This window comes from Aphis gossypii, chromosome 1 (assembly GCF_020184175.1).
Source record: "Aphis gossypii isolate Hap1 chromosome 1, ASM2018417v2, whole genome shotgun sequence".
NCBI classification, from domain to species: domain Eukaryota; kingdom Metazoa; phylum Arthropoda; class Insecta; order Hemiptera; family Aphididae; genus Aphis; species Aphis gossypii.
The window spans coordinates 36,737,158-36,764,915 of record NC_065530.1 but is presented as its reverse complement, the minus strand read 5'-3'; the positions used below and the strand labels follow the sequence as shown (position 1 = coordinate 36,764,915).

Sequence of the window (27,758 nt, the reverse complement as noted above, 5' to 3'; positions counted from 1 at the left end):
CTCATAGAAATACCAACATAATGCTACATTGACTGAACACAGTTACTCGTCATCTGAATACCAACAAGATAGTTTGTGTTCTACAATTCAAACATTATTTATACACAGATTTGTTCAAAAGTAAGCCTTATCCACTATTTTTAATTATTTAATTGTCTCAATATATATTTTCTTTTTAGTGAAAATTCTACTGATGAAATTGACGTTGAAACTATTGACAAAGATGTGAAGTTATTAACATACAGACCTGAAGTTGAACCTAAATCAATAGAATCATACAGAAATTCAAAGTTACCTAGAGACCCAGAAACGTGGGAAGATAATATTAATAAGTATGTTTGCAACTTTCAATACTTTTTCGAGTAATTAAATATATAACTGCATAATTGTGAATGCAATTCACAATTGTCTTGTACAATTGCATATAATAATATTACTTAGTCATTGACATATTTTTAATCAGTTTAATTTAGAACCAAATAAAAATATGAGGTATGTTAATTTATATTTTTATTTATTATAGACAGCGGTGGAACAAATTGGAACGAACTTTGTTTGAAAGAGCACTATCTATTTTATACACAAATCGTTTATCAAGATTAACGTATGAAGGTACTGTACAAGAGTATGTTCAAAAAATCATCAGTACTGAAAAATCAGTGGCTGAAATGCACCATTTATTAACCAATTACACTCACTGGGACATATCATTGTCACAATGGTTGCATGGATTATTCATTTCAAATTTACCAGATGACTATCTTGCATCCTACATTGATATATTAGAGGTATTTATTTAATTTTATTATTTCCGTTTAACTTATTATGTATGATAACTTTTTTTTTTATAGAAATTAAAACAAGTTGCTCCAACATTTGTCAATGATATGATATCAGCAAATTCAATTGGACGTTCAAAGGAAGAAATTAAATCAAAATCAATTAACCTAGATGAACCTGTTGATCCTTTTAACTATATGCTGATAACTTATCCACCTGTAAGTATTATAAATGCTTTAAACATTATGTGATAATTTATATTCAATTAAGTAAAGTTGTAAAAAATATTTTAGCTAAAATTACCAAAAAATCCTGTCATCATATTAGTACCTGACTTTCCTGGGTATTGTATACAACCAAATACAAGGATTTATGATTGGATGAATGATTTATCATACTTAGCAGAAGTAGATGTTGCTTTGGCAGCGAAAGGTAAACAAAGCTTATATTTTGAATGATCATTTAAGACCTGTACACTCATTTTTTCAATCAATTTTTATGATATTTTTTAAAACAATAATATAAAACATACTATGGAATCTTTTCTGTGCTCAACATAACTGAAAACTTTATAGATAGGTCTTTATCAAACAACAAAAAACATCTGATTTCTTCCAAAAATTGTGCTACTTTATTTATTATTTTCATAATTAGTTTATTACATATTTATTTATTTTACTATAGAATATTTTTTAATAATTGTTATACACACATACCCTACTTCTTTGTAAATAGTTTAGAGGTCTATCTAAGCATACTTGTTTAACAACTACATTCACAAAAATTGAATGATTAAATAGTGTCATGGATTTTTGTTTTCCTTGTACAAATATATAAATAATTTTTTAGTCAACTTAATAATAATAAAAAAATAAAATAATAAACATTAATATTAATGACTATTGCATTATAGTACCATGGGATTATGAAGAATACTCTCGTGAAGAAGAATTAGATATAGAAACCAGTTTAGAGGCCATGGTAGATGCTGCAAGAAGTAAAGTTGTATCAGTACGATCTGAAGATCCCAACCGGCCTATTATACTGGCTGGTGTTGGAGTCAGTGCTGCTATAGCTTGTCAAGTAAATATATTTTACTAATCCATACTTTTGTCAACATAATATTTAAATAATTATAAATATTAACATTAATGGAAATATAATTGCAATATTGATATATTAGTTAAGGAAAAAGAAAACTGACTAATATAGAGAATTGTTTTGTAATCAACTTACATATAGAAAAAAAAACAAAAATATTAGTTATAACTGTTATAAGTTATAATTTGGGTTGGATTAAACAATTAATAAACTATACAATGAATTTAAGTTATTAAAAACAACACTACACTAATACAAATACTATATGTATTTTTTTCATTTGTGAATCTTCCATCATGATTATGTTTACATGATATATTACTTACTATCAAATAATACATTTAAATAAATATAGTTTATAAATAGTATTAAAATAAAAAAGTACATTACAAATGTAATAGGCATACAATTTGTATAATTACTTCCAAGTTTTAATTTTTAATCACACATTTATTATTATAAGCATAAACTATTATTTTTTTACATCTTTTAGGTAGCTGTTCTAGAAAAAGTTGAAGGATTAGTATGTATTGGATTCATTGTTAATTCATCTGAGGTAAAAAGAGGTTACGAAGGTGATTGTATTTTGGGACTTGAATGTCCTACAGTTTTTGTGACCGGCCAACTCAGCATATTTTCACCGTATGTTGTTACTTATTTTTATTAGTACATAGAATATAAATTATTCTTAACATAAATTTCTAAATTGTTTAGGGTTTTGGATATGGAAGAGCTAAGAGTAAAGCTTAAATGTAAGACCAATCACATATTAGTTGGTGGTGCCAATGACGAATTGGTCATGAACCATACTACTAAGATGAAAGAAGCAGTCACTCAAAAACTAGTTGACAGATGTGTTTTGGTATACTTTTAACTTAACGCTATAAATGGAATGTCACATCCGCATGTGGTGCTGTTTCTGTCTTACAAATGTGAAACATTTAATTTAGCAGAACCAATTTTTTGTTGTTAGCTTAAATATTAGTATGAATTGATATATCATCTAACTTATTTGTGTTTTTTTATTGGTATTTTTACGTTGTTATAAGTATATGAAATGATCAAATATAAAAATACTCTTGATGCATTCAAAAATTAAAATATTATAAAATACCAATGAGAAAACAAAGAAAATGTTTTGAGTGTAGGTGAATTCACTCTAATATTCAAGCAATCAACACAAAATTGGTTCAACTGAACATAAATTTCAAATTTTGTATGTTATAAGACAATGTCAACACATGAAGGTATAACATCCTCTTAATAACAAATATTTATAGGTTTTTTTTTTTTTTACAGGAAGAAATTGGAATTTTCTTAAAAGACATTTTAGAACCTTCGCCAAAAATAATTCGCAAGCCTGATATTGAAAATACAGATTTTAAAAAGCCCGTATTCTCTAAAAAGAAACCTAATAGTAAGATATTATAACTTTTATTTATAATTTATTTTTATATGGGTTAAATATTAGGAGAAAAAATATTTTAGAAAACAGTAATAAAAATGTATAATATTATACAAAAACAATATTTTATGAAAAAATTTTTTAAGTTAAAAACTATACTCTGTTCAAAAAAAAGCCAAAATGCCTATTTTCATCAGGCCATGGTGTGTTCTCACTCCTGACAGAGTATAGATATTGTATTAAACTAGCTTTACAATGCACAATGTACATTATATAATTTTATGGTTACAAACTTTCATAGCATCTTTATATTTAACTTGAACTTTTTGTTTCTATAAATCTAAAATTAGAACTTAAAAAGTAAATACATTTTTTGTTTTAAATTAGACAAACCTTTAGCACGCCTCAATAAAGGAAATCAGAAACTTATGGTTTCTCCCAACAAACAAACTCCAAAGAGACAAACTGCAAACCGCAAAACTATCAAAACACCGGGTTCTTCCAATGTAATGATTAAAGATGAAGAACTTATGCCCCCACCTTCATCTGGTGTGAATCAAGAATATTATCTTCAGTGTGAAAATCCTGACTCTACCATAAATAATATTCGTAAGTTATTTTAGATAATATTATGTAAATCCCAAATTTTACTTTTTATAACTTCATACACACGAATGGATGATTTTTAATTTTTACATTGATTAAGTTTGTTATAACTTGGCAACACTAGTTCATTGCTCATTGTTTTAATTTGGGTTCTACTCACTTTTTGTGCATGATAGCAGAAAACATGTATAGATACTTACTTCATACTTGATACTTCCTATCTACTATCGTCATACGCTACAGTAAGTGAAGTCCTAATTAAAATAATGAGCAATAAATTATTAAATTGGCATTACATATACATAGTGTTATAATAAAGTTGTAAAGATGCTGTTATACCATATATCATTGATTAAATAAACAATATTTGTATTTAATCAATGGCCATAATATACTACTGCAATAGTAGTATTGAGGAAGAATTATTAAACAGATACTGTTAGGAATGTAGTGAAAATTGTTATAAAAAATTTAAATGTTTTTAAGATAATTTAAATTTATTTTTCAGAACAAGAAGAAATGTTTATACCAAAATTAGGAAATCAAAAATTTTCTACTCTAGCAGAATTGTTACAAGAACAAGACAATTTCAATTTTAATGTTTCTCAAACAAGTATGTTCCAGCTTTACATTAATACATATTAGTGTTGAATTTAATGCTTTTATGTGTATTGTATTTTCATCCACTAATTATCTATTATTCCCTAAAACACTATAGCTTCATCTTTAACATCTATGAATGGTTCACCTGTAATGATCACACCAGACCAAAAAAATATTGTAGTGTGCAGTTCAAATTTTCAGTCATTACATAATCAAACGACTGCTCCTGTCATGGAAGAAATCACACCTGATCAAATATTAGATATGCCAATAGTCTTTGCAGATGAACCCCAAGAAGAAGAAGTAAAGCAAAGCGTTGATAACGGTCCCTATTTCATTACAAATATAAACGAATTTAATGATCGGAAAATGGTTGTCAAAGAAGAACCTGTTGATGAAGACGAAGATCTTGACGTTGTATGTCCTTCAGTGTCTAGGACTTCAATTCCTGAACGTCTAAACATTAAACAGGTGTGTATATTAACTATCAATTACTTAATAAGACTTGAGTTGACATGTTCTGTGTAATCATGTAATATACTCTTAAATATGTATATAATATAAAATACCACAGTTGTATCAGAGCTCTATACTCTAAACAACAAGTAAACACATCGTTTTTAATTTTTATAATATTTTATATTTTTAAATTTAATAGGTTGCATATGATTCACCTTCCAAAGTAAAACTAGTAGTGAACAAAGCGCCAAAAAGCCTAATACCCAGTGGTTACCAAACATTCTCTGTTCCCAGTCAAAATACGGGAAATATTCAATTTGTGAACAGATTACCTATCTCAGCTAATAGAATAAGAAGAATCGATGGAGGAATAAACTCTAGGATTGTGCCAAAAACCGTATCTATCCGTCAAATACAAGACGGTAATCTCAAAATACTTAAAAGTGCATCTGGACAACAAATACAGTTGAATAAAATTAAAACAATGGCTACCACACAAAAATTCAAGAAAATAATATAATACCAAATCTTAAGACTATATAGTGATGGAGAAAAGCGCACACACGAACTTTACAAGTCGCTGTTAACAAATGCAAGTTAGTTAATAAAATATTTATATTTATGTTTTTAATATATGATATTACATATTATTATTGATGTATTAAATTAATTATACTATGCGTCACATTCATATGTATGAATTCAAATAAATCCGTTTTGTTTTTGGCGGTTTGAAAGATGTTGTGACTTTTTTCAATCTCAGCGGTGTTCTGTTTGTACGTTTTCCAAACCTAACCATCTGCACTTTGGTCCATACAAAAAAAGGTTTCCTCAGCGCTTTGATTACTTGGCGTATGCTTATTCTCCACCAGCGGGTAGCCACAGAAGTCTTGTCGTACGGTTTACCAAAACGAGGACATTGTAGTGTCTCGTCGGCACAACGTTGTCGAAATGCGTGTGTGGGCACCAAAACGTGCATTTGTTCGAATTTCAACATGACTCTAAAATAAATACGTTACGTGATTTGATAAAATTCGTTTATTAATTTTTTTTTATTATTATTCATCAATCGTTCAGAGTGTGTCACCTGGGTTCATCGCTATTAGTCAGAGACAACAATATAACGGGACTGGGAATCTTCTGTTTGCGTCCCTTCACGGGCTTGCCGAACAGTCCTCTTTGCTCGGCCATTCGTATCAAATGGTTCGCGTCGAAAGTCATCAATTCCTTGAAAACGATAACAACGTACAATGCTGGACAGTGCAGGTATTTGCATAGGTACAATATGTCTGCTCTGTTATTATATAGAAATATACTCCTGCCGGCTTCCTTTCTGATTTTACAAACTCTCAAAACAATTTTAATATGTGTGTAAGTTAATAACGGTTGAATATTTTTCTTATTTCGAGTTTAATTAAAAACCATAAAATATTTAAAATAATAACGATTAAGGCGTCTCTTTAATACAATAATAATTAATAGTTATTTTAAAAAGTTCATGCTGAAGGATTTACTCAGATACACACGGTAAGACTATAGCTATATGTAGGTACATATTTGTTAATTTTGAACAAATTGCATTGGTTCAACTTGAATGGTAGCTAATTACATTGTATACTACTCACCACTCTTTTGACGGCTGCTAAATAAAGACTTCCAGTAACATGATTTTTTTCCATATTCTCGATTGTCTTATCCGGATACAGTATCATCGTCTCAAAACGATCCTTGTCTGGAATCTTAATGTGAATTATGACACAGGTGTGTGTTATTTTTAACAAAGGCATCTTCAATGTTCCTAATTTCTGTCGTATTAAGAAGTTTTTCTTTTCTAGAATGCACTAACTTACAGCTAAATAACATTTTTAGTATTCACGTCTTAAAAGAGAAAATTAACATCAAAACGTATTTGGGACAAATATTTAAAAATGTTAAATTTTTTTATATTATTAATTATTATTATTCAAAAGAACCTATTTTAGAATTTTAGATTAGATATTTAAATTTGCAGGTACCTACCTACTGTTTTTAAGGTGTTAACATTTTACAACACTTTACCTATTGGTAACTGGTAAGTATCTAGTAATATGTATAAACAAGCTCCTTAGTCTTATTTAGCGATGATAAATAAATACTTTAACTTTGCAAATATCTCATTAAAGTTGGATTGAGCTTTACCGCTTTGGACAAATGTAAACTCGACCTAGCAATACCAACAATAGAATATAATATCGTAATAATATACCAGGTGATAAAAACATAAATTTGACTCTGATAATTACTACCAAAAAAATTACTTTGATAAATACGATTAAACTTGAAGAAACACAACGTGTATAGTATCTTATCGTGACATCGTGTACTGTATATGAAGTAATTCAATTGTTGAAGAATAGGTACGCTTAAAAACAAAAATACTGAAATATAAATTGAATAATATATTATAATAGGTAGTAGGTACCTATGTACGCATAGGTAAATGGTAATAGGTTTATAAACAAACGTCTTACTATTTAAAAATAAATAATATTATAATTAAATGCTGTGTTAATTTATAATAAGAAAAATCTTACCTAATAGGTACCTACGTACCTATAATATATAGATGTTTACAGTTTCATAAACTATGAAGTAATTATTGATATGAAAAACAGTACATTTTTACAAGTTAGATAATGAGAATTTTCCACTCTCAATCTTTGTATCCCTTAAGGTTTAAGGTATAATGTTAAATAACTCTTAAAATTAAAAAAATTTTGAACTCGGTTTGCATTATATGTATTAAAAGAAGTTTTCGTATACGTATACTTTTTGTAAACGGATTCTTCTTTGCATTACAATTAACTATCTGACAAAAAATCGGTTCATTAATAAAAGTAGACGTAATTATCTATCGACTGCATTTATTTTTTTATATAGTCATGACCGATGAATATACTGTAAATATGCAGTACATATTATACTATTGTACTAGGTATAACGTATAGCACAAACCTGAACCGGATGGAAAACCGCCGGTCGCCAGGGTGTTTCAACGGAAGTGCTGAATTTGTTGCTATCGTCGGCGCTCACTGATGAATAACTATCCATATTGTGCTTCTCGTACGCCCATCCGTTCATCTCTTCTACCACCGCCTTGACCATGCCACCGTTTTCCAACTCCAATCGGGAATGCGTTTCGTACACTACGATTTGCACCTATTACGTACAACGTATATATTTTAATAGGCATACGGTTCTATTTACCACTTACATCGTAACTGTGATAAAAAGACAATATTTTAATTAAAAAAATTATAAACGTGTTTATTATTATTATTAACATAAATAAATTTCGCAAACAGTAAATTAATTTTCAATAAGTAAAAGTTTTAGCGAGTCGACGAAGCTTGTTTGAAAAATCCATTTACCATTTGTACATTGATGTACCTATACTCGTATAGCTGTGTTTATTCGTCCAGAAATTAGGTTGTGGCACCATTTACACTTCAGTTATCTTTCAGAGACACGTCGAAGTGCTAAAATTATAGTGCGAACGTATAGTTCGTGACTCGTGGAGACGAGCGCACTGAAATTACACTTTGCACTGTTAGAAGCGAGAGGGCTTTGTAAAGAATGAGCAGATATTTTAGTAGTGACTAACTATGAGAGGACGCTTTAATAATTGGACGAAGACGCGTTTTGATCGATAAGTTCGGATTTTCTTTTTGTGTAAATCTTCAAGGGTTTAGCTAAACAGTTGTGCGGTTAGTTTCTACAGCTATATATTTATATGTATAGGTACCCCTGGGTAGTTATGCCCAAAATATAGACAGTTTAAAATTTAAATCGTAATATATTATATATTATCGTCGGATTACGCGACCTGTGGCTTAGACATGGCCATCCGCAGAGTGTCCCTCTGGTCCAACATGCAAGGTATGTTCGACGACTCTTCTGTGTAGTCCAACGACGCCACTGCCCTGAGCAACGTCAGGTCTCCGCCTTTTGAACACACCAACTGAACGGGATCCGTGACCTGTACACATGTATGTAATTTTACACTAAGTCGATGTACGGTGTATTGTGTATAATATTATACTTCGCAAGCATTTCACGGTTCTTGTATAGTACATTTCCAGAAATTCACCCACTTACTATACGTATAATTTATAAACGTGTATTTTAACTATTGAGTACTTCTATGTATTGATAAATAAAAACAATATTTTTTTATGGATGCGTTGTTTAATGAAAAGCTTAAAATTTCATACCTACCTAATTGTGAATTTGTAAACATCGATCGTACGCGTATTTTATTTTTATTTTTACTCTAAAAAGTGTTACTTTGGGACTTTTCATTAACTCTCTAAAAAATTTAAAAGAAGAAAAGGTAGTAAAAGCGTTAAGTAATACACCTTTAATAATACGCTGACGCCTTAAAATTGAATTAAAATAATTTCTTCTCTGTTCAAAATAGGTATAATTATTTATTTTCAAAATCTCAACATTTTAGTTTTATCGGTGTTATTAGTTTGATAAAAATGATTTACCGGTAGTCCTCGGCGCCTCGTCATTCGCAAACAATATCCGTAAAGTAATATTTTATAAATTATAATTAATCATCCACTACCATATGTGCGTAGTGTGGCAAGTCTTAAGGAAAATATAATAAATTTATGTTTTCTATAACATTGATATATTTATTATCATTAAATAAAGCAACAATTTAGATTTCGAGAAAAAAATTGTTTGGCTCAGTTATTTAATGAATAATCTACTTCTTTACCAAATGATTTTCTATACGGGAAAACACTGCATTGAATACTCAAAATAAAATATAGGAATTACAGTACTGTCAGTACCGTTTTACACTTTGTATCAATAAGCTTTTGTCTCAGCACTCAGCACCATAGATGGATATTGAGGGGGAGGCTTGGGTGATTAATTTAAAATAAATGTATTTAACTAAAAAGTATAGAGTATTTAATTGTACAATTTGGATCGTTCTATTTTTAGTCATTAAGTCATTATAGTGGTACGTTACTGATTAATAATACACCTAAGTGGTAATATATTGCGACAATCTTACCCCAGTATTGGTATTTGGCGGTGTAGCTAGAACGGACACGATATCCAGTGACAGCTGATTATTAGAACTTGACTGGAGAAAATCTTCGGTGAGTAATTTACAGTTCTGCACGCCCAAGCTAATAAAATAGTTGTTATAGTCGTTTTTCCTTGAACGAATATAAAATGAACACAAGTTATTAGTTTATAATAATAATGATATAAATTTTGTGATAGGTATATATAACAATCGATTGATACAATATTTCGATAGCATATTAGGAGAAAATTAATAGCAAATCAATATAGGTATATACCTTAAGTAAATCTTTGCTTACTGCTTATACATCGTAGTTTACCTACCGTACAGTGTGTTCAACAATAATAATAAGTACTTAACACGAAATATTTGGAACTCGTGACTTTAAATTTCATTTGGATTGTCCAACGACATAAAAGTAGACTTATTAATACATTTAAGTTTATGAAAACTTCAAATTTTTAATCTTATTTGTTTGGAAAATCTAGTAAAACAGTGTTTTTTCCAAATTGAATTTGAACGATATTATTGTTTTTAAACTACCCTCTTATAAAATAGGTATTTTCATAAAAATTGATTGCGAGAGTGAATTATAAAATTTCGATATAATTTAGGTGCATATAGTCATTGTAACAGCATATATTTACAGAATAATTTCACGCGATTTTATATATTGTTGAAACTTTAAATCACTTTCGATCAGTCAATTTTTATAGGAAACGCAAAAATAAAAAATTTATAAAAAAAAAAAAAGAAGAAAAAAACGATTCAAATCTTTAGGTTGCAATTAAAAAAAAAAATTGTTTTGTAGCGCATCCGTAGAAAAAGTACATCAATTTGAATTTTTCAAAAACGAGTGTGGTAATAAATCCTTAATAAATAATAATACAGTAAAAAAAAAAATTCGAGTCGAATTCATGATCATCATATTATCGCTATAGAATTTGTTTCGTGTGACCTTTATTGTCGTATACACTGTACGTAAACTGTGCTCGGTACAATGTAAAATATTATGCTTTTTCAAACCTTTCGGCGGCCCCGTAAACGATCAGCGATTGCTTTCGTCTGAACAACAGAGACGCCAGGTAAGCGACCGCCGTCTGAATCGTAAAATGCGTCTGAGCTACGTTACCGCACAGCTTGTTGGCGCTCATCGTCCGGTCCAGCATGGCGGGGCCCAAACAATATCTGCGTTCCTGTTATACAATACGAAACATTGTTATTTATATTTGGCAACTAACATATATATATATCATGCAGCAGGTACCGTGTATAATGTATATATATATACAATACACATTATGATTTTTATAATTTATGATTTCGTCTTAAAAAATTAAATGTTGGATATTGACACAAAAATCGTTTTGAATGTTGTGAGTGTAAGCGTGTGTGCGTGTGCGTGTGTGGTGTGTATTATTGCTATAAACGTATATTTTGTATTTCGATTAAGTGAGAAACATTATTTTTTAATTAACAATTCAATCCGATCAGTGTAGTATTGAGGAATTTTCCATGATTAGGGGCCATAGGGATTGGATAATTTTCATTTAGATTAATCTTTAGTTTTTGACTACCGACTAAAATCTAAATACTAAATAGCTCGTACCCACGTCGTATACCCAGAATATATATTTTATGATAAACTCGTAGAAATTATTTATTTTCTAAGTATAAAATCATTATAAAATATCATAATTAAACATTCTTATAATCTTGTGTATTATTTATGTAATTTTTAAATGTCTATAGCTGGTATGTACAAAATCGAGGCTCTTCGGGCATCTACGATAGTTGTGACTTACGGTACTATTATATAAATTATATTGTTTTACATTATAATGTAATATATTTGTAAAAAAACAGTATACCTATGCACAGTGTATATACATGTCCTATACTCCTAAATATATTTAATACGTATCGGACTTAAATTATGAACACAAATAGCGGACTGAAATACACGTTTCAGATGAACTGAAGTTGTCTCGAGTTGTGGACTCTAAGTCCAATTAACTTTACAGACTAATTTATGAAGAAGTTTAGACTCTGACAGTCTGACAAGAGAATTCATACATCTATCACTCGCACTTCGCAGTAGTGGAATTCTATTGTCTACGCATGCTCGCAGTAATAAATAGAACAATACGCCCTTGATACCTATTATTAATTAAATATGTTTTGTTTGGTTTAAAAAACTCATACTGTCATCGCGCACTAATTAATTAAGACGTGCATAGTCCGTTTTATTTTAATATTTGTTAAATGATACGAAAATTCTAGGTATCGCAATATGATTACGATGCTTTCTAATATTTATTTATTTTTCTTATTTTAATTTTACTGATGTCAGAGTCCAAAACTACATCCACCCCGACTCATCATAAATGTCTAATTTCAATGGTATACATTTTAATAACTATTAAAATATTCACAGTAATGTCGAATCTTTATTATGCATTATATATATGTCTTTATTTATTTTTGGTTATTGTTGCATTTATTATTGATATATTTTCGATATTTTTAATACTTTCCGGCTATTGAAATGTTTTACATAGAATATGTATGATACCAATAAACAATAAATATATTTTGAAATATTTATTTAATACAAATAATTTTATCATAGTTTGTATAATATAGTAAAGAATGTATTGTGTTGAAGAATTATTTTGTAAATATCGAATAATTACAATAAGTTAAAAGTATGTCTGAATAATATTAAAAAAAAAAAAACTTAGTTGAAAATTAATGTGTGTGTATTGCATATTAAGCATATTTCAAAAAGCACGGCTCCCGAACAACGTAGTGCGACCCAAGGTGAAGGCCCCAATCGGATTGCCACGGGGGAGGACTTCGAAGTTAACACATCTAATCGACACGTAATGATTATTATAGGCAAATAGGTAATACATATAACGTACTTATCGTTATCATTACTTTATCTAGTTGAAGCAGCTTTTGTTTGATTGAAAATAAAATATAACACTTTAAATAATGTGCCATATATTAGCGTATAATACGAGTACAACACAAATAAATCATAACAATTCAAATATTTTTTTGCAAGGTTTTTATTTAGTATAATACATACGTAAATCATCATGTACTAACATATTATGTACTTATTGCGTATAGATATAATTAATACTGTCTACTAATACTACTTTAGGACAAGCCAACAGGTACATTTGATTTACACTCAACTCGATAGATAGTATATATACTATGTATTGAAGCACTGGGTCATTCACCACTTTGATATAAATTAAACCGAATAAAATACTATCACGCTCGCTAACTGTTTTTTGGCATTTATTATTAAAAGATAAAAAACATTTTTTATACACCTAATTTTTCTACGATGATATTGGCAACACGCAATACAAACATGAATACCTAACCTATACGTAGTTCAAAAACATGAAATATAAATACACATTTAAACATAATATATTTATGTATATATAGGATACATGTACGTTAAACTTAGACATTATGTTCAGTGAACATTGTTTAAATAAGTACATGTGGTTAACATAATATCGAATGAATTAAACTGAAAATCGAGTTTAGATTTGAACTTTGAACAATATACAGTCTAATAAATAATAAATATCAAATGACATGATATAAATATCATTTAATATTTCTTTATGCGGTATGAAAGTAAGGACATTGTAAAGTTCGTCTGCCTAACTCCCCAAAATCAAAATGTTTACTAATTTTTTTTGAGAAATCAGAACATAATTAATAACGAAAAAATGGATAAATAGTTCAGCAAACATCCAGTGAGTAAATAATTTGAAAAATGATGTGCTTTGAAGACAATACATTTATCTACGAGTGTCTTACACACGATTATATTATGTCTATATAGTTCATACGATTATAACCAATATGCAATAAATAAGCGATTCGGCGATTGAACAAAATAAATATCAAATATATCACATGTGACAGCTTAGCAGTGATTTTCTATAGTTTTCTATAGACTGTAGTTAACCTGGCTATATTTTTTTTTTTTTTTTTTTTTTTACTTCGACGGCCAATACACTTTAAAACGAGCGAGACATCTACTTAAGGACAGTAACTACATAAGGACCATATGCTATTGTCATTTTATAGTCACAATTATAAAACTATTATGTATATAACTTATTATAATAACGTAGTGGTGAAACGTCTTATGCGCACACTCGACACAAGTCAATAAAAATGTAATGCAAGTGCTCGAATATGTCTTATATTATGCGTGTAAATGAACCGACTTTGGCGTGTATGCCACTTGTCAGCATCCTCGTCAGCCATCATCATCATCCTCGGCCCGAGTTCCTGCCGAGGTGGAACTATATATAGTTCCAAAAAGAAGGCAACGCCGACGACATCAGATATAGTTACGGCGTACAGCTCAAAGGTCGGGAACGACGGGACGGTCACGGCGGAGTCGACTGCGTTGGACGAGAACAGCTCAGTGCAGTTGACGGTGGACAGCGGAGGACAGTTTGACACGCGCACTTAGTGACTTATTCAGTCGTACGTGGTGCACAAGTCCCCACGTAAAAGTACGCGAAAAATGACCACGTCGAACGCAAAACACGACGTGGTCGACGAGGTCGGCAGTTCACGGCGGACTCGAGTGGCAGCCCGTCGGCGTTGACGGCCACACGCATCATCTGAGCCAGTGGTCGGTGACCCGAGAGCCGAACGACTGTCCCTACGGCCCGCTCCAAAACAATAACGATTAAATTATTTTATATTTTTAGTTATTTCTTAAAAATAAAGTCTGAACTGGCGTTTTTTGTTGACGGATTGAAGTCTATGAACGAATTTAATACAATAATCATACAAAACTATACAAGATAAAAACTAACTTATTCCTGATAACTGAACAACTGGACAAGCCCTAAAAACAATGACGTTAAAATAAAAAATTAAAATATATTACGTAATAGTTAGTGAAATTATGTCAAACCATGTTAATTTGCGATTTTTTCGTAAAAATTGGGATACAGAACAGCGAACGAGAGTAATTAATGTGAGAAGATACAGCGAAAAACTAAGGGTCATACTTGTAGCTGAAGTTGTAAAGAGTCGATTTTGTCAGTTATAGGAGACCAGACTGAAGAAATCCAAAATAATTCATTTTTCTATCATCAGCCATAATAATGTTTGGTAGATTGAAAAAATCTTCTATGTACATTGTACGTAGATAATCGTTATATGTCATTGACTTATTATAAATATATTATATAATTACATAGGTAATTAGATAGATACACATTTATCCTAATACGTATCCATATCATATTATTATAGATTTAACCATACCATGAATTAGCTGGGAATGAAAAACAAATGAGAATCGTAATTTAGTAATTACATATAATATGTTTTGTATTCTTATTATATATTCCTGATCATTTCGATTTACAATCAGAGGAACCTAGAGTAATAAAAAAGGAACGTTATCTCTTTCTATTAAATTTAATGCATTTTATCATCTATGTATACGACTTCTCATTTATAATCATGTATTCTTAGGAAATACTAAAAGAATGAAAATTATACCCAGACATATAAAATTGTTAAATATTTCTAAACAAATAATGTTTTCTATTTTTATACTTCTTACATGTATACAGGTGTTACTTTTTCATATTATTATGATTTTAAAATAAGAATGATAACTTACAGGTAATCATAATGCAAATACTACATGGATAAGAAAAATTAAATAATTATATAAAAATCAATATAACAATTGTTTAGTAATGAGAGGTTATTTTTATTATTGTTATTGACTATATTATTGACACTAGATGACAATTCTACGACTATTAAATATTAATTAATATTAATACTAAATAGTAAAATATACTAATATCGGTACCTATTACAATTTTGAGCATAGAATAGACGTATGGTTGGATAAACCTAACCATTGCTTAGATTGTGAATTATTAAAGTATGCTTAAATAGTTAAATAGTTGAATTTATATGAATTATAATATAAAGTTTACTTATTGGAAAATAAGTTTTGATTGTTATAATATTCAAATAAATTTGCATTAAATTATTGAATTAAAACCTCTAAAAGTTTTATATTGTACTACAATATAACTGTTTTATAAATCAGATGAAATCTTTAATGAAAGATTAATATTAACCAAACCCAACGGAAACAATATTAAATTTTAAATATTTATTATACACATATAATGTATAAAATATGTATGCACAAAATATATCTAACATTGAACACTTTCAGTACTATATTAGATTTATTTGTCATATAGTGTAGAACACGTGACACTCGTTAATAAAGGGATTATTTTATATCGTTCAGATTTATTTTTCATGTTGTATAGTCGTCAGTACTCGTTGGTTTTCGCAAGTTAAAAGATAACTGATAAGAGTCTGTCTCGATAAGTGTTTGAGCCTGACCTACGGTTGCCACTCGGTATTCGACTTTCGTCCAAGCCGTCGATCTGACCAACATTAGTATAATCACATATGCGTGTAGCAATAATGTTTAAAATAAAATATAATAAATAATTAAAAAACGTTACTAGCAAAGCACCATAACAGTCGTAATAATTTTGTTCCACGGTCTTGGAAAGTTAGATATTTATCAACAAACATTTGCCATTGTTCAAAAGTTATTTTTTATTTGTTATCGGTTTTAATCTAACAAAATGATAAACAAAGGAATCTTGAGGCAATTTTTGGCTGCAACTGCAGGTAAGAAAAAATCAAATTGCATTGCAAATAATTATACTATCTGTTCGTCAGAATTACTTAGGCTATACGTCTTATTACATAGACAATACAATTTTAATTGAATGATTTTTAAAAATGTGTTTTCAATTTTTAAACCTCCACGGCATAAGAAGAAAATTTATAAAAAATGCAATAGTATATTGAAGCATTTGTATTTGAATTTTAGATTAATTTAAGTGGTACCTATATGTTTGCATATAAATTTTTATGTTTAATAATTTTAGATTTTGCGAAATTCTATGATTTATGACAAATTGTTATTCTAAAAAATATACTAATTATGTTTAAAAACTTTTATACATATATATATATATATATATATATATATTATATATATATATATATATGTATATTATAATAGGACTAACTATTTTTATCAAGTTTTAATAATATTACACCCAAAAAATGTTATAAATTGAAATCACTCATGGAAAGAACTTATGGAACATTTATTAATTAAAGAGATTTATAAATATAATAAAAAAAAAAAACAGATAATTTTTTCAAATTATGTACTTAACGCTTAAATAAATAATTGAACATTTTACACCTCTACGTTTATTAATTTATTACGTTTTGAATTGTAAACAATAAACTAACGAATGGGTAGGGGTCACCAGACGACTAAGCTCTCGGGTTTTTAAAAATATTTAGGCGTAGCACAACCAATTTTTTATTGCATAAAATGAAATGGCGATACTTGATAAACATTAGTACCTGTATCCAATATTTTATTTTTGTTTTATCTTTTATTAAAAATTGATTGAATTAAAATAATAATCTGATTATATTATTTATTATCCGATAGGCGCGATAGGCTCGAATAAGTCAAATATATAATTTATTATACTATAAATGACTGATAATAAATTTAAAAAGAAACTGTTTTGAATTTAGGAACTCTCCTAAGTACAATATAAAAGTTATTTCAAATTAATATGTTATAATATCAGCCAATTAATTAAGTATAGTTATTGTTAGTTAAAAAATTTAATCAAGAAAATAATAAATACCTAGTCAAAAAATATTACATTCCTATAAACTGATTAAACTGATTTCTTTTTAAATTTAAAATTATAAAAGATAACCTAACAAAATAAACAAATTCTTATTTTCTAATAAGAACCCTTTATTTTGTTAGATACCTACTTCAAAACTACTTTAAAATCTATTATTATTTTGTTAATTCGAGCTCTAGGAAAGATATATATTTTTAACCTATTAAATCAAACATAGTTAAACTACTTAATTCTTAATAGTTGATAATTCAGTAATAACATGGGTTTTTTTAAGTGAATACATAATATAGGTAGTTATAACTTATGAGTACCTATATCATAAAGCGTCACTTTAAAAGTAAATCAGTATTTAAAATAAACAATGCATATTTATCTATGTAATTTTACTCACGACTGGCGGATTTATTGATAAATCGGTTTAAAATGAATCTCTTACAAAATTAACTAGATATTATTAATTAATAATTACGTAGTATACAGGTTTAACTTATATATTTTATTTTCTATACAACTGCAATAACCGAACACGGCTGAACGACCTGTCTCTTTTACTTTTTTATCAATTTACTATAAGTTTATCTATATATTATAATACATTATGTATTTTTACGCAACATCGAATTATATATATTATTTAGGTATTAGATGTAGGTATAGTGAATGAGAAATGCTAATACTTCAAAAGTAAACGCATTCTTACTCGTATTTATAGCTCATTGTTAATCTTAAGAAATCCTAGACAAAAAGATAAAATATAACAAATTTATAAATTTATTAAGAGTAGGTGTATCTATTGTAATTTATTTTAATAACCTTAAGATAAGCAAATGATGACATATGCTTTTTAAAAAGTTTAAAGTCTAGTACCTATCAACTAAGTAAATAATATTGGCAATTTTTATGGTTATCAGATGTTTACAAATAAATATAAAGTACATAGTATAGTATTTAACAAAAACATAAGATTCAATAAAATATGTAAATGGCAAGTTACAGTTACCTAATATTTTATAAACAATCAATTAATTATTACTTTTACTTAGAGAAGTATTCTGTGCTTAAAATATGAAATATACAAGACTTATCGTGATAAAATGTACCTATATACCTATTACACCACAATAAATACAATTTTTTTAGTTATATTTAAATTAAATCTAGTCATTTTATTTTTTATAATAGCAACTTTATAATGTTTTCATTATCTTTATTATTAAAAGCAAATATTTAAAAAGCACTTATTATATACATAAACTATTTAGATAACTATTAATCAATAATCATAAACAAGTATTAAGAGATGAATTATTATTCTAATTATTCACTGCATAAGTAGGTACCTAAGTATTTAGATCTAAACAAAAAACTTACCCGGAAAATTCATATTAACAAAAGCTTTTGCAAAGCTAATTTAAACCTACAAGTCATTATCCCTATATCATCAAACTACAAATCAACATGTCAAATAAAATCTTACAGTCTTACTATATATAGGTATCACAATAAATCAGTTGTTGATCTCCTACTCCCGTCCAGTGTGGGTGTCATACTCTTCTACAAACATTTAAAAATCCAAAACCCCCAAAAAAAATTCTAATGGATAATTATAAAGTTCTAGAATGAGAAATAGAAAAATCCATACTGCTATGAATATACCATTTCTATAAGACTAGAATAAAAATTAATTTATAAATGGCTACATGAAACTCAAAAAACCTAAATGCGCATTAGTGCAAATTAGGGGACATAGATCTTCCCAAAACAATAATAATAAATTCCCCCAAATCTAATCTTCATTAAATTTTTTTCTAGTTTTAAAATTAAATACTTAATAAAAAATAATAAAACAATAAAATTATTCAAATTATTGTTGATATAGTATTTGATATTAAACAATTTTTTAATATTTTTTATCGCAGTAATTTTTTAAGTTTTTACTTTTTTGAATAACATGCATTTTTAATTAGTTTTCGAATTATAAATATTTAAAGTTTAGACAAGCGGAGAAGTAAACCAACATTTTACAGGGTATCATCGTACCACTCCACTCCACTAAACTTATAACTTTACTTAAATACTTATAAGTTACAATTCAAAAACTATTCATTCGAATTTCGATTTTAATATATCAAAATACTCCAAAAATATTCTATTTCAGAATATAAATTTAAAAACGTGTGTTATCGTCTAAAAAATAATAAAAATCATAGAACATTATAACGATAAAAATGTTATTTTAATTCGTCTGTAAATTATGTAACAATTGCACGCAAACTTTATGTCATATACGTAATTCAAACAAATATTTATTGTCACTTATTATTTTACAGTTCAATTACCTACTCGAATTCTAAGTATTGTAATTTATAAGTACAGTACTTATTATGATACATGCATCATAAAATCTGCAATAACACGTTAAGTTAATACGATAAAATATTTAAAAACACTATGGTAATAATTAAATAAAAATCGTTCGCTATAAAGTAAAGGACACTGGACGTATTATATACGTAGAATAAACGTAATTGAACCCAAACACTCGACTATTATAGATAATAATATTATGTACTTAACGCACCCATACCTTACACGTGCAGTATCTAATATACTCGTCCAAATCGTTCGCAGGATCGCTGTCCATAATGAACGTGGGCATAATACTCGGCTGGACGTCTCCGATCATGGAGGAACTCCTAGGACCGGACAGCCCGATACCGATGTCGGTGGACGAAACGTCGTGGTTCGTGTCGGTCATCGATTGGGGTCTGATCTTGGGATCGTTGCCGTTCGGCGTGCTGGCCGACCGGTGGGGCCGCAAGCCCAGCCTGCAGATCATCGGGCCGATGGCGCTGGCCACCTGGGTGGCCCTGCTGTACGTGGACACGTTTCAGGGGCTGTTGGCCGTGCGGTTCGCGCAGGGCCTGCTGGCGGCCGGCGCGTACACGGTGCTGCCGGTGTACGCGGGCGAGATCGCCGGGCCCAAAATCCGGGGCGCCCTGGGCACCATGTTCCAGATAATGATGTACGTGGGCATACTGTACGTGTACGCGGCCGGCATGTTCCTGGATTACAGGCACCTGACGTACGCCGCGATGGCCGGCCCGGTGGTGTTCTGCGCCCTGTTCGCCACCATTCCCGAGTCGCCGCACTTTTACGTGATGAAAAACCGGCTGGCCGACGCCAAACGGGCGCTGGTGTGGCTCCGGGGCGACGACACCGGAAGCACGGTGGACGACGAGATGGACTCGGTGGTGGAGTGCATATGCAAGGAGATGCGGAACGCGTCGTTCACCGAACTGTTCACCGACTGGGTGAGCCTCAAGGCGCTGATCATCGTGCAGGGCCTGTCCGTGTTCCGGGTGATGGCCGGCGTCACCGCGCTCATATCGTACGCGTCCATCACGTTCGCCGAGATGCACGTGGCCGTGGACGCCAACAAGCTGTCGCTGGTGTTCGCGTGCTCGGTGCTGTTCTCCGCGCTGCCGTCCACCGTGCTCGCCGACCGGGTGGGCCGCCGGCCGCTAATGATCGTGTCCTGCGCGTCCTGCTTCGCGTTCGACACGGCCATATTCGCGTACTTTTACGTGGACCGGTGCACCGGGTACGACGTCACCGAGTACGGTTGGCTGTGCGTGTTGGCCGTCGGCGGGCTGTCCGTGGCCCACACGCTCGGCCTCGGCTCGCTGCTGTCCACCATCAACTGCGAGCTGTTCCCGTCCAACACCAGGTCCATAGCCAACGCCGTCAACACCATCACGCTGACCGTCGCGTCGTTCCTGGCCCTCAAGATCTACCCGGTGCTGGCCGACGACGGCGGCATGTACCGCAACTATCTGATATCGTCCGTGTTCAGCCTCACGTCCATAATCAGCTGCTGCCTGTGGCTGCCCGAGACCAAGGGCAAGACGTTCGCCGCCATACAGGCCCAGCTCAGGAAGACGGACGATTTGGTCTGAAATCCTGCAGGACATCGAGGACGACGAGGTTTTATATATATATAAATAGTATTATAATATAATATAGTCACGGTGGGACGATCTCCCTGCTGCGTTTAGACGGAGACGGCCGGTGCGTGTTAGCCCGAAGACACGTTTATTGCGGCCACCAAAACTCGATGGATATATTATAAGTGATATCGTTTTTGTCAAAACCCAACGGATAAGTGATGAGATCGTTTTTGTCGAAGCGCTATCGTTACATGTACGTGGAATGTGGGCATTTATCGGACTTTGGTGCGAACGGGATATTTCGGATTTCAAAATGTCAACGTAATTTGTAAAAAATCATTTTTCCTGTATACTATACATCATATTTTATAGTTGTCATTATTTTACACGTGTATATTTTTTTAAATAACGATAGATAAATTATGTAAATATATATTATACAGACACATTAATAACAATAATTGTAAATAATACTATGTATTATTATCTACACTATGTAGTATCGATGTTAAATATCGAAGTTATAAATGATGTTTTATACATAAATTGATAACCTATTTGTATTATATAATTTAAAGTAAAAACATTTTGCCAATATATCGTTTTTCTCTACGCTCATCGAGATCCTCAGAACAATTTTAGTACCTCGCATTACTTGCAAGTGCGTGTAATCTATATAATAGTCATTTTTGAAGTAGGTAATTATTTTTATCGAAGCGTGATATATGATTACTTCAAATTTGCTATCTAAACTTTTTTGCTGAGATCTATAATTCTTTATTCCTCGAATAAGAGTACATTATAATTATGTTTTATTCGAGTAGAAAATTACAGTTCTGATAATATTAAAATTATAAAACTAATATTTTTTTCAAAAACAAAGTACACTGCTGATTAGTGACTACTGTCTACTGATAAAAAAGGTTAATGACCCAATCATTAAATATTATAGTTATATCAACGATTACAAATAATACAAATTATATAGTGGGTGGCTTTCGAACTTAATATACTTATTTTCAAAATAAACTTTGGTATTTACTGCACTGCTATTTAAAATATCACTTGAAAGCTTTTTATTTCCGGAATATTTATGAAGAATTTTCTTTGTTTTAAATTAACAATCATCTAAATTTTTTAACTGCATACTCTAAGGTAAAATAGTTGAGATTAAAATGTTTTCAGAACTCTATTGTCTATATTCTATTATCTATAAATTATAAACAATTAAAACATAGATAAAATGAGAATGAGTTAGTTTTGGTAAATAATCAATTACTTATACGTTGTAAATACATCCCATGAATTTGTCTAATTTATTTCTCACACTACTCGGCTTATCTAAATAGTAAATGCTTAAACATAATATAGTAATAGTTTAATATTTGATTTTTTTTTTTTTTTTGTATACATCAAACATATTTTACAGGGTACAAAATTATAGTATAACATTTAAAAAATCTAGAATCGATATTTAATTTGCATGAGTTTAAATAGCGTAAATTCTATGGTCTATCATATTGATAGGTGCATAAAATTTAATTATATTTTAATATATAAAATATAAATCAAGATAACCATTAATTGAATAAATAAAATCACATTATCACAGTCTTTATTACATAATAATCATGAATATTTTAAAACATTTTTTTTTTTATAGATTATTTCTTTTCGAGAATATATTATATGTGTGGGCGGAACTTAGGTGTAATATATTAATACGGTACCTACTCTATGTGTTACAACATTTGATTAACCTTTTATCGTTTTAAAAATACCATGTATTAATTAATAATAATTAATATTATAATGTCCAACAAATTAATATTAAATCTAAATACAGTAATAACATTACACTTAATACCTGATAAATAAAAAAGTTTTTTGAATTATAGCTTAACTTTTATCATATTAGCTATACTACATTATATTTTCTAAATATACTTATAGGCTCTATTATATTTAACTATAAGAACCTATGTAGATATATAGATAGTTAAGGTCTTAGGAGTGCAATTTATATGAGAAAACTGGTTTGCTGAATCCAGTGAAACAAAGCTCCTCTATTTTTTTTCACCATGTTATCTTACGGACTACGGTTATGGATACCTATTACTATTAAAATATAAATTAACATGAAACAATGATGTGCTTAGCACGCCCAAGCTCCTCTACCCCAAATTACGGTTATGCAAGTAGTTAGTTATTATATTCCGAATACCAAAATATACAATAGTTATAAACTTATAATAAATATATACATTATACCTGTACAACTTTCATAACAAACATTATTATTATTTTTTATAAAATGATTTAATTTGTATTGGTTTAATTCTAGATTTCTACATTAAATTTATGTTATATTAGCAAAATGCATTTTGCATAAAATCCATGTAAATAATACCTAAACATAATGAACAACCAACTCTAATGTACCTGTGTATTAAATATTATTTATCTATTTCTAAATATGGGAATGCAGGCAACAAAAGTAAATTTTTAAATATTGAGTTGTCCCTATATTATTATAGCATCGTGTAATTCTATATAGTGAATAACACAAATAAATAAAAATATATTTAAACTATCTACATAGTAAACGATTCTTTTACTGATTATTTCTTAGAATAAATAACTAATTTTTATTTTATAATATAATATTAATAAATACCTGTAAAATCAATAAATGTTTCTGGAACAATGGTATTTTTTTTAAAAACTCCGATTTTTCTTTTGGATAAATATGTATAAAATAAGGCAATAAATGATCCATTTTAAATGTTTCGGGAATTAAATCTTCAACATTTTTCATTTGAGTTAGTCCTGATTCGTTTAATACAGTTAAAACGTTCTCTGTGCTTTAAGTAAAAATAAATAAGTGTAATTACAAAAATATCTAACTTTATAATTTAACATATATTATTACATAGGTATATTATTATTAATTAATTATTTAAATCACCTGGTTAAGAATGTGTTAATCCAACAACTAATTACAGTTTCCGAAGATTTTTTGAATCGCTCATTGCGTAAATGTCTTGGCAACATATCAGACAGTGATAAGGCGCAATGTTTTATTCGAAATTTTGAAAAAGATGCTGCTAGTTGAATTTTTATCTCTTTTAGAATGTCTGCTATTTCAATCAATTTTAATGTCTTGAAACCCAATATCTCCTTTTCATCTAATTTTCTTGGTTTAAATTTATTCCGGTAGTAGTCAAAAGACATCAGCCATACAAGAAGTGTCATCTTAGAGTACTTTTTTAAAATTCAAATACATTAAATATAATAACAATAGTATCAAAATTAAGAATAGAAAATAAAAATCTTACACTTGGGTATATTTTTTCAAAATCAATATTATTTAAAATGTCGTTGATAATTGTTCTATCTAAAAAGAAGAATAAGACTTAATAATTAGAATTATTTTAAATTATTTATTATTTTAAAAAAATTACTCGTAATTTAAATTATTTTTTTCTTTGTTTATTTTGAAAATAAATATATTTTATTAATTGTTTATGATAATCCCATTAATTAATATTTCTATTGTTTATATGAAATAAATCGTATAGTACAAAAACGTATATAGTTTTAATCTTACATCTAAATACTTCAAATATTATGTCATACACTCTCCTCATCTGATTATCCGAAGCAAACTTTATACCATGTTTCTTAGGATTTGTTGCACTTAAAACTTTAGCCGCAAGCACCACCTCGCGATTAGTCCAGAGCTCAGTACTTCGGTCAAACTCTTCAACAACCATTTCCTTTTCATATCCCAATATGTAATCTTCATCTAACAATTTGTCAGTTTCTTTTGGCGATGTATGAAACGCAGTTTCAAATAAATACCCAACTTTTAAGGATGATGCCACTGAAACTGGATCATCTACCCTAATAATTATATGCAAGTATAATACATAGTAACAATAGTAAACTACCTATAAACATCTTAATATTAAAATATAAAATTATAAAACTATTATAATAGCCTTTCTAAACTTTTTTTCTAAAAAAATATTACATATAAATGAAAGTATCAGCATCATCAAATATGCTTCAGTATTAAAATTATTTACAAAATGTATGAAAAACCCAAATTTTTTAAATAGGTACCTACATTAACTTATAAACATTATCAACACTGACTAATTTGTTATCAAGAATGACTTCTACAAAGTAATTCTAAGACAACAATCAATATATAAATATAAATATATAACTAACAACTCTTTATAAAATATACATTTAAGTAAATCATAATTAAAATACATATTTTTATTTCATAAATACTTATTAAATTCTATATAATTAATTATGTTTAATTTTGTTTTCTGTGTATTATGTAATTGCTAATTACAAGATACTCAGTTAACATTAAAAACCATTATCTATTATTTATATTTTTCTTCTAATAAATAATTTATGGTTTTAACAAGGAATATTTATTGACAATTGGCGTCAATTGCATATTATTATACTACCTAATCGTCCTAATCTATCATAAGGATAAGGTTCCGTTAAATAATTTTAAAGAAATATTTATGTACTATAATTTCTAAGACAATTATAGGTACAGAAAATTAATAAATAATCAATTCAAACAAATACACGATTTAATACAAATATATTCAAATATGACTACTCTGTACAGTGTACCTACATAAATAAAATTAACATACTTTTTCAATAATATATGTAAAAACAGTATGTGGTAGCCGGTAGGACGTAAGTACTAAATAAACTAATTATTAGGATTAAGATTTGTATGCAATAAATAATTGTCAAGTTTTTAAAATATGCATTTAGCTTATTAAAAATGTACAATTAGTATTATATGTATCAAAATATATAAAATATACAAAAATAAAATTAATTCGTTTTAAAATTAATAAAATATTATTCTTAACTATTAACGCTATTGAAATGTATTAAACAAATAATTACGTAGTGTTTTAAAATTTTAAAGCTGATCTATCTTATAAAATTAGCAAAAATATTCAAAATAAAAACACCACAATTCATTTCGTCATGAAGGCTAGGTTAGGTTATGAAGTGAATCGAGTACATTACTGACAAAAGCAATAATCAGAAATTACAAAAAAAAACATGCTGTCGCATACAAATCTTAGACCTACTAATTACTATATATATTTAGAAAATAATATCAATAATTCATCATATTATAATATATCAACATTAAAACAACTGCGAAACTGTATCCAGGCGAAATAATACTTACATATTTTCTTGCTTGCTCATGTCTCTTTGTTTTTCTACCAATTTTTTATAAGTACTCAACTGCCATTCTGGATCACTGGGTAAAGTTATTTTTAAATAGTCCAAATTTGTGTACACTCTATCAAGTTTCAGTATTTTGTTTACATCGGCCATTTTTGATTTTGTAATTGAAACGCTTTATAAAAAATATTTATATTATAATTATCTAAATATTTGTAAATAGAAATAAACTTTGAAAATTAAAAAAAAAAATTACTTAAAAAAAATGTTAACAGCACTACTATATTTTATCAAATTCCCTAATCAAAAACATATTTTTCAAATACAATATATGTTTTATATTTTTATAAATCTAATATTTAAATAGTCCAAAATAAAAGACAATACATTTAAACTGGGTCAACTGTTGATATTATTCTGACACTGGCAATTTGGAATTGACTGAGAACCACAAAATGTTCGCATGTCTAACTCCATTTTTGATATACACGTATGGTAATAGATTGCCAAAAACACACTCGTGTTCCATTTATAGAATAATTTGATTTGTTATATGGCACGAGCAATAGGTTCGTGTTGAATTTAAAGTTAAAGTACTACAAAGTAGGTAATAGATTATCGTAATGGTATTGCGTTTAAGAAGGATGTAACCAAAGGTTAGGTAGGTATATAAAATAAAAATCATATTAGATACTGCACGATTATAT

The 27,758-nt window shown here is 29.1% G+C and overlaps 3 protein-coding genes across 3 annotated transcripts in view; 2 read left to right on the top strand and 1 right to left on the bottom strand.

Annotated features, from left to right (window-relative positions):
• Window positions 1-5,693, top strand: part of LOC114121986 (KAT8 regulatory NSL complex subunit 3) — a 6,150-nt gene extending 457 nt beyond the window's left edge. The window contains exons 2-14 of the mRNA XM_050198788.1: window positions 8-120; window positions 180-332; window positions 524-788; window positions 852-998; window positions 1,074-1,212; window positions 1,694-1,863; window positions 2,375-2,523; window positions 2,596-2,743; window positions 3,181-3,298; window positions 3,674-3,895; window positions 4,401-4,505; window positions 4,611-4,966; window positions 5,154-5,693. Coding sequence (XP_050054745.1) covers window positions 8-120; window positions 180-332; window positions 524-788; window positions 852-998; window positions 1,074-1,212; window positions 1,694-1,863; window positions 2,375-2,523; window positions 2,596-2,743; window positions 3,181-3,298; window positions 3,674-3,895; window positions 4,401-4,505; window positions 4,611-4,966; window positions 5,154-5,474 — 2,406 coding nt within the window. The 3' untranslated portion in view covers window positions 5,475-5,693. The remainder of the gene's footprint in view (window positions 1-7; window positions 121-179; window positions 333-523; window positions 789-851; window positions 999-1,073; window positions 1,213-1,693; window positions 1,864-2,374; window positions 2,524-2,595; window positions 2,744-3,180; window positions 3,299-3,673; window positions 3,896-4,400; window positions 4,506-4,610; window positions 4,967-5,153) is intronic.
• On the bottom strand, window positions 5,552-27,758 carry LOC126549483 (putative methyltransferase NSUN7). The gene is made up of 13 exons (XM_050198789.1): window positions 27,308-27,758; window positions 27,053-27,226; window positions 25,409-25,704; window positions 25,137-25,195; window positions 24,767-25,062; window positions 24,476-24,662; window positions 11,070-11,239; window positions 10,026-10,173; window positions 8,820-8,972; window positions 7,949-8,152; window positions 6,580-6,693; window positions 6,042-6,181; window positions 5,552-5,955 (listed from the first exon to the last, which is right to left on the bottom strand). Exons 2-13 carry the CDS (start codon window positions 27,202-27,204, stop codon window positions 5,643-5,645), a joined length of 2,232 nt encoding a protein of 743 aa, XP_050054746.1. The 5' UTR covers window positions 27,205-27,226; window positions 27,308-27,758; the 3' UTR covers window positions 5,552-5,642.
• LOC114130232 (facilitated trehalose transporter Tret1-like) lies at window positions 16,452-22,395 on the top strand. The gene is made up of 2 exons (XM_027995160.2): window positions 16,452-16,790; window positions 20,480-22,395. Exons 1-2 carry the CDS (start codon window positions 16,745-16,747, stop codon window positions 21,805-21,807), a joined length of 1,374 nt encoding a protein of 457 aa, XP_027850961.2. The 5' UTR covers window positions 16,452-16,744; the 3' UTR covers window positions 21,808-22,395.

Bases quoted from the DNA above. Each gene is read 5' to 3' on its own strand.
- LOC126549483 (XM_050198789.1), bottom strand. From the start codon at position 27,204: ATGGCCGATGTAAACAAAATACTGAAACTTGATAGAGTGTACACAAAT. The intron at 25,705-27,052 runs GTAAGTATTATT...TATAATTATTAG, and splicing joins ATGAGCAAGCAAGAAAATAT to GGTAGATGATCCAGTTTCAG. The intron at 25,063-25,136 runs GTAAGATTTTTA...ATTTTAAAAAAG, and splicing joins TTGAAAAAATATACCCAAGT to TACTCTAAGATGACACTTCT.
- LOC114130232 (XM_027995160.2), top strand. From the start codon at position 16,745: ATGATAAACAAAGGAATCTTGAGGCAATTTTTGGCTGCAACTGCAG. The intron at 16,791-20,479 runs GTAAGAAAAAAT...AATCGTTCGCAG, and splicing joins ATTTTTGGCTGCAACTGCAG to GATCGCTGTCCATAATGAAC.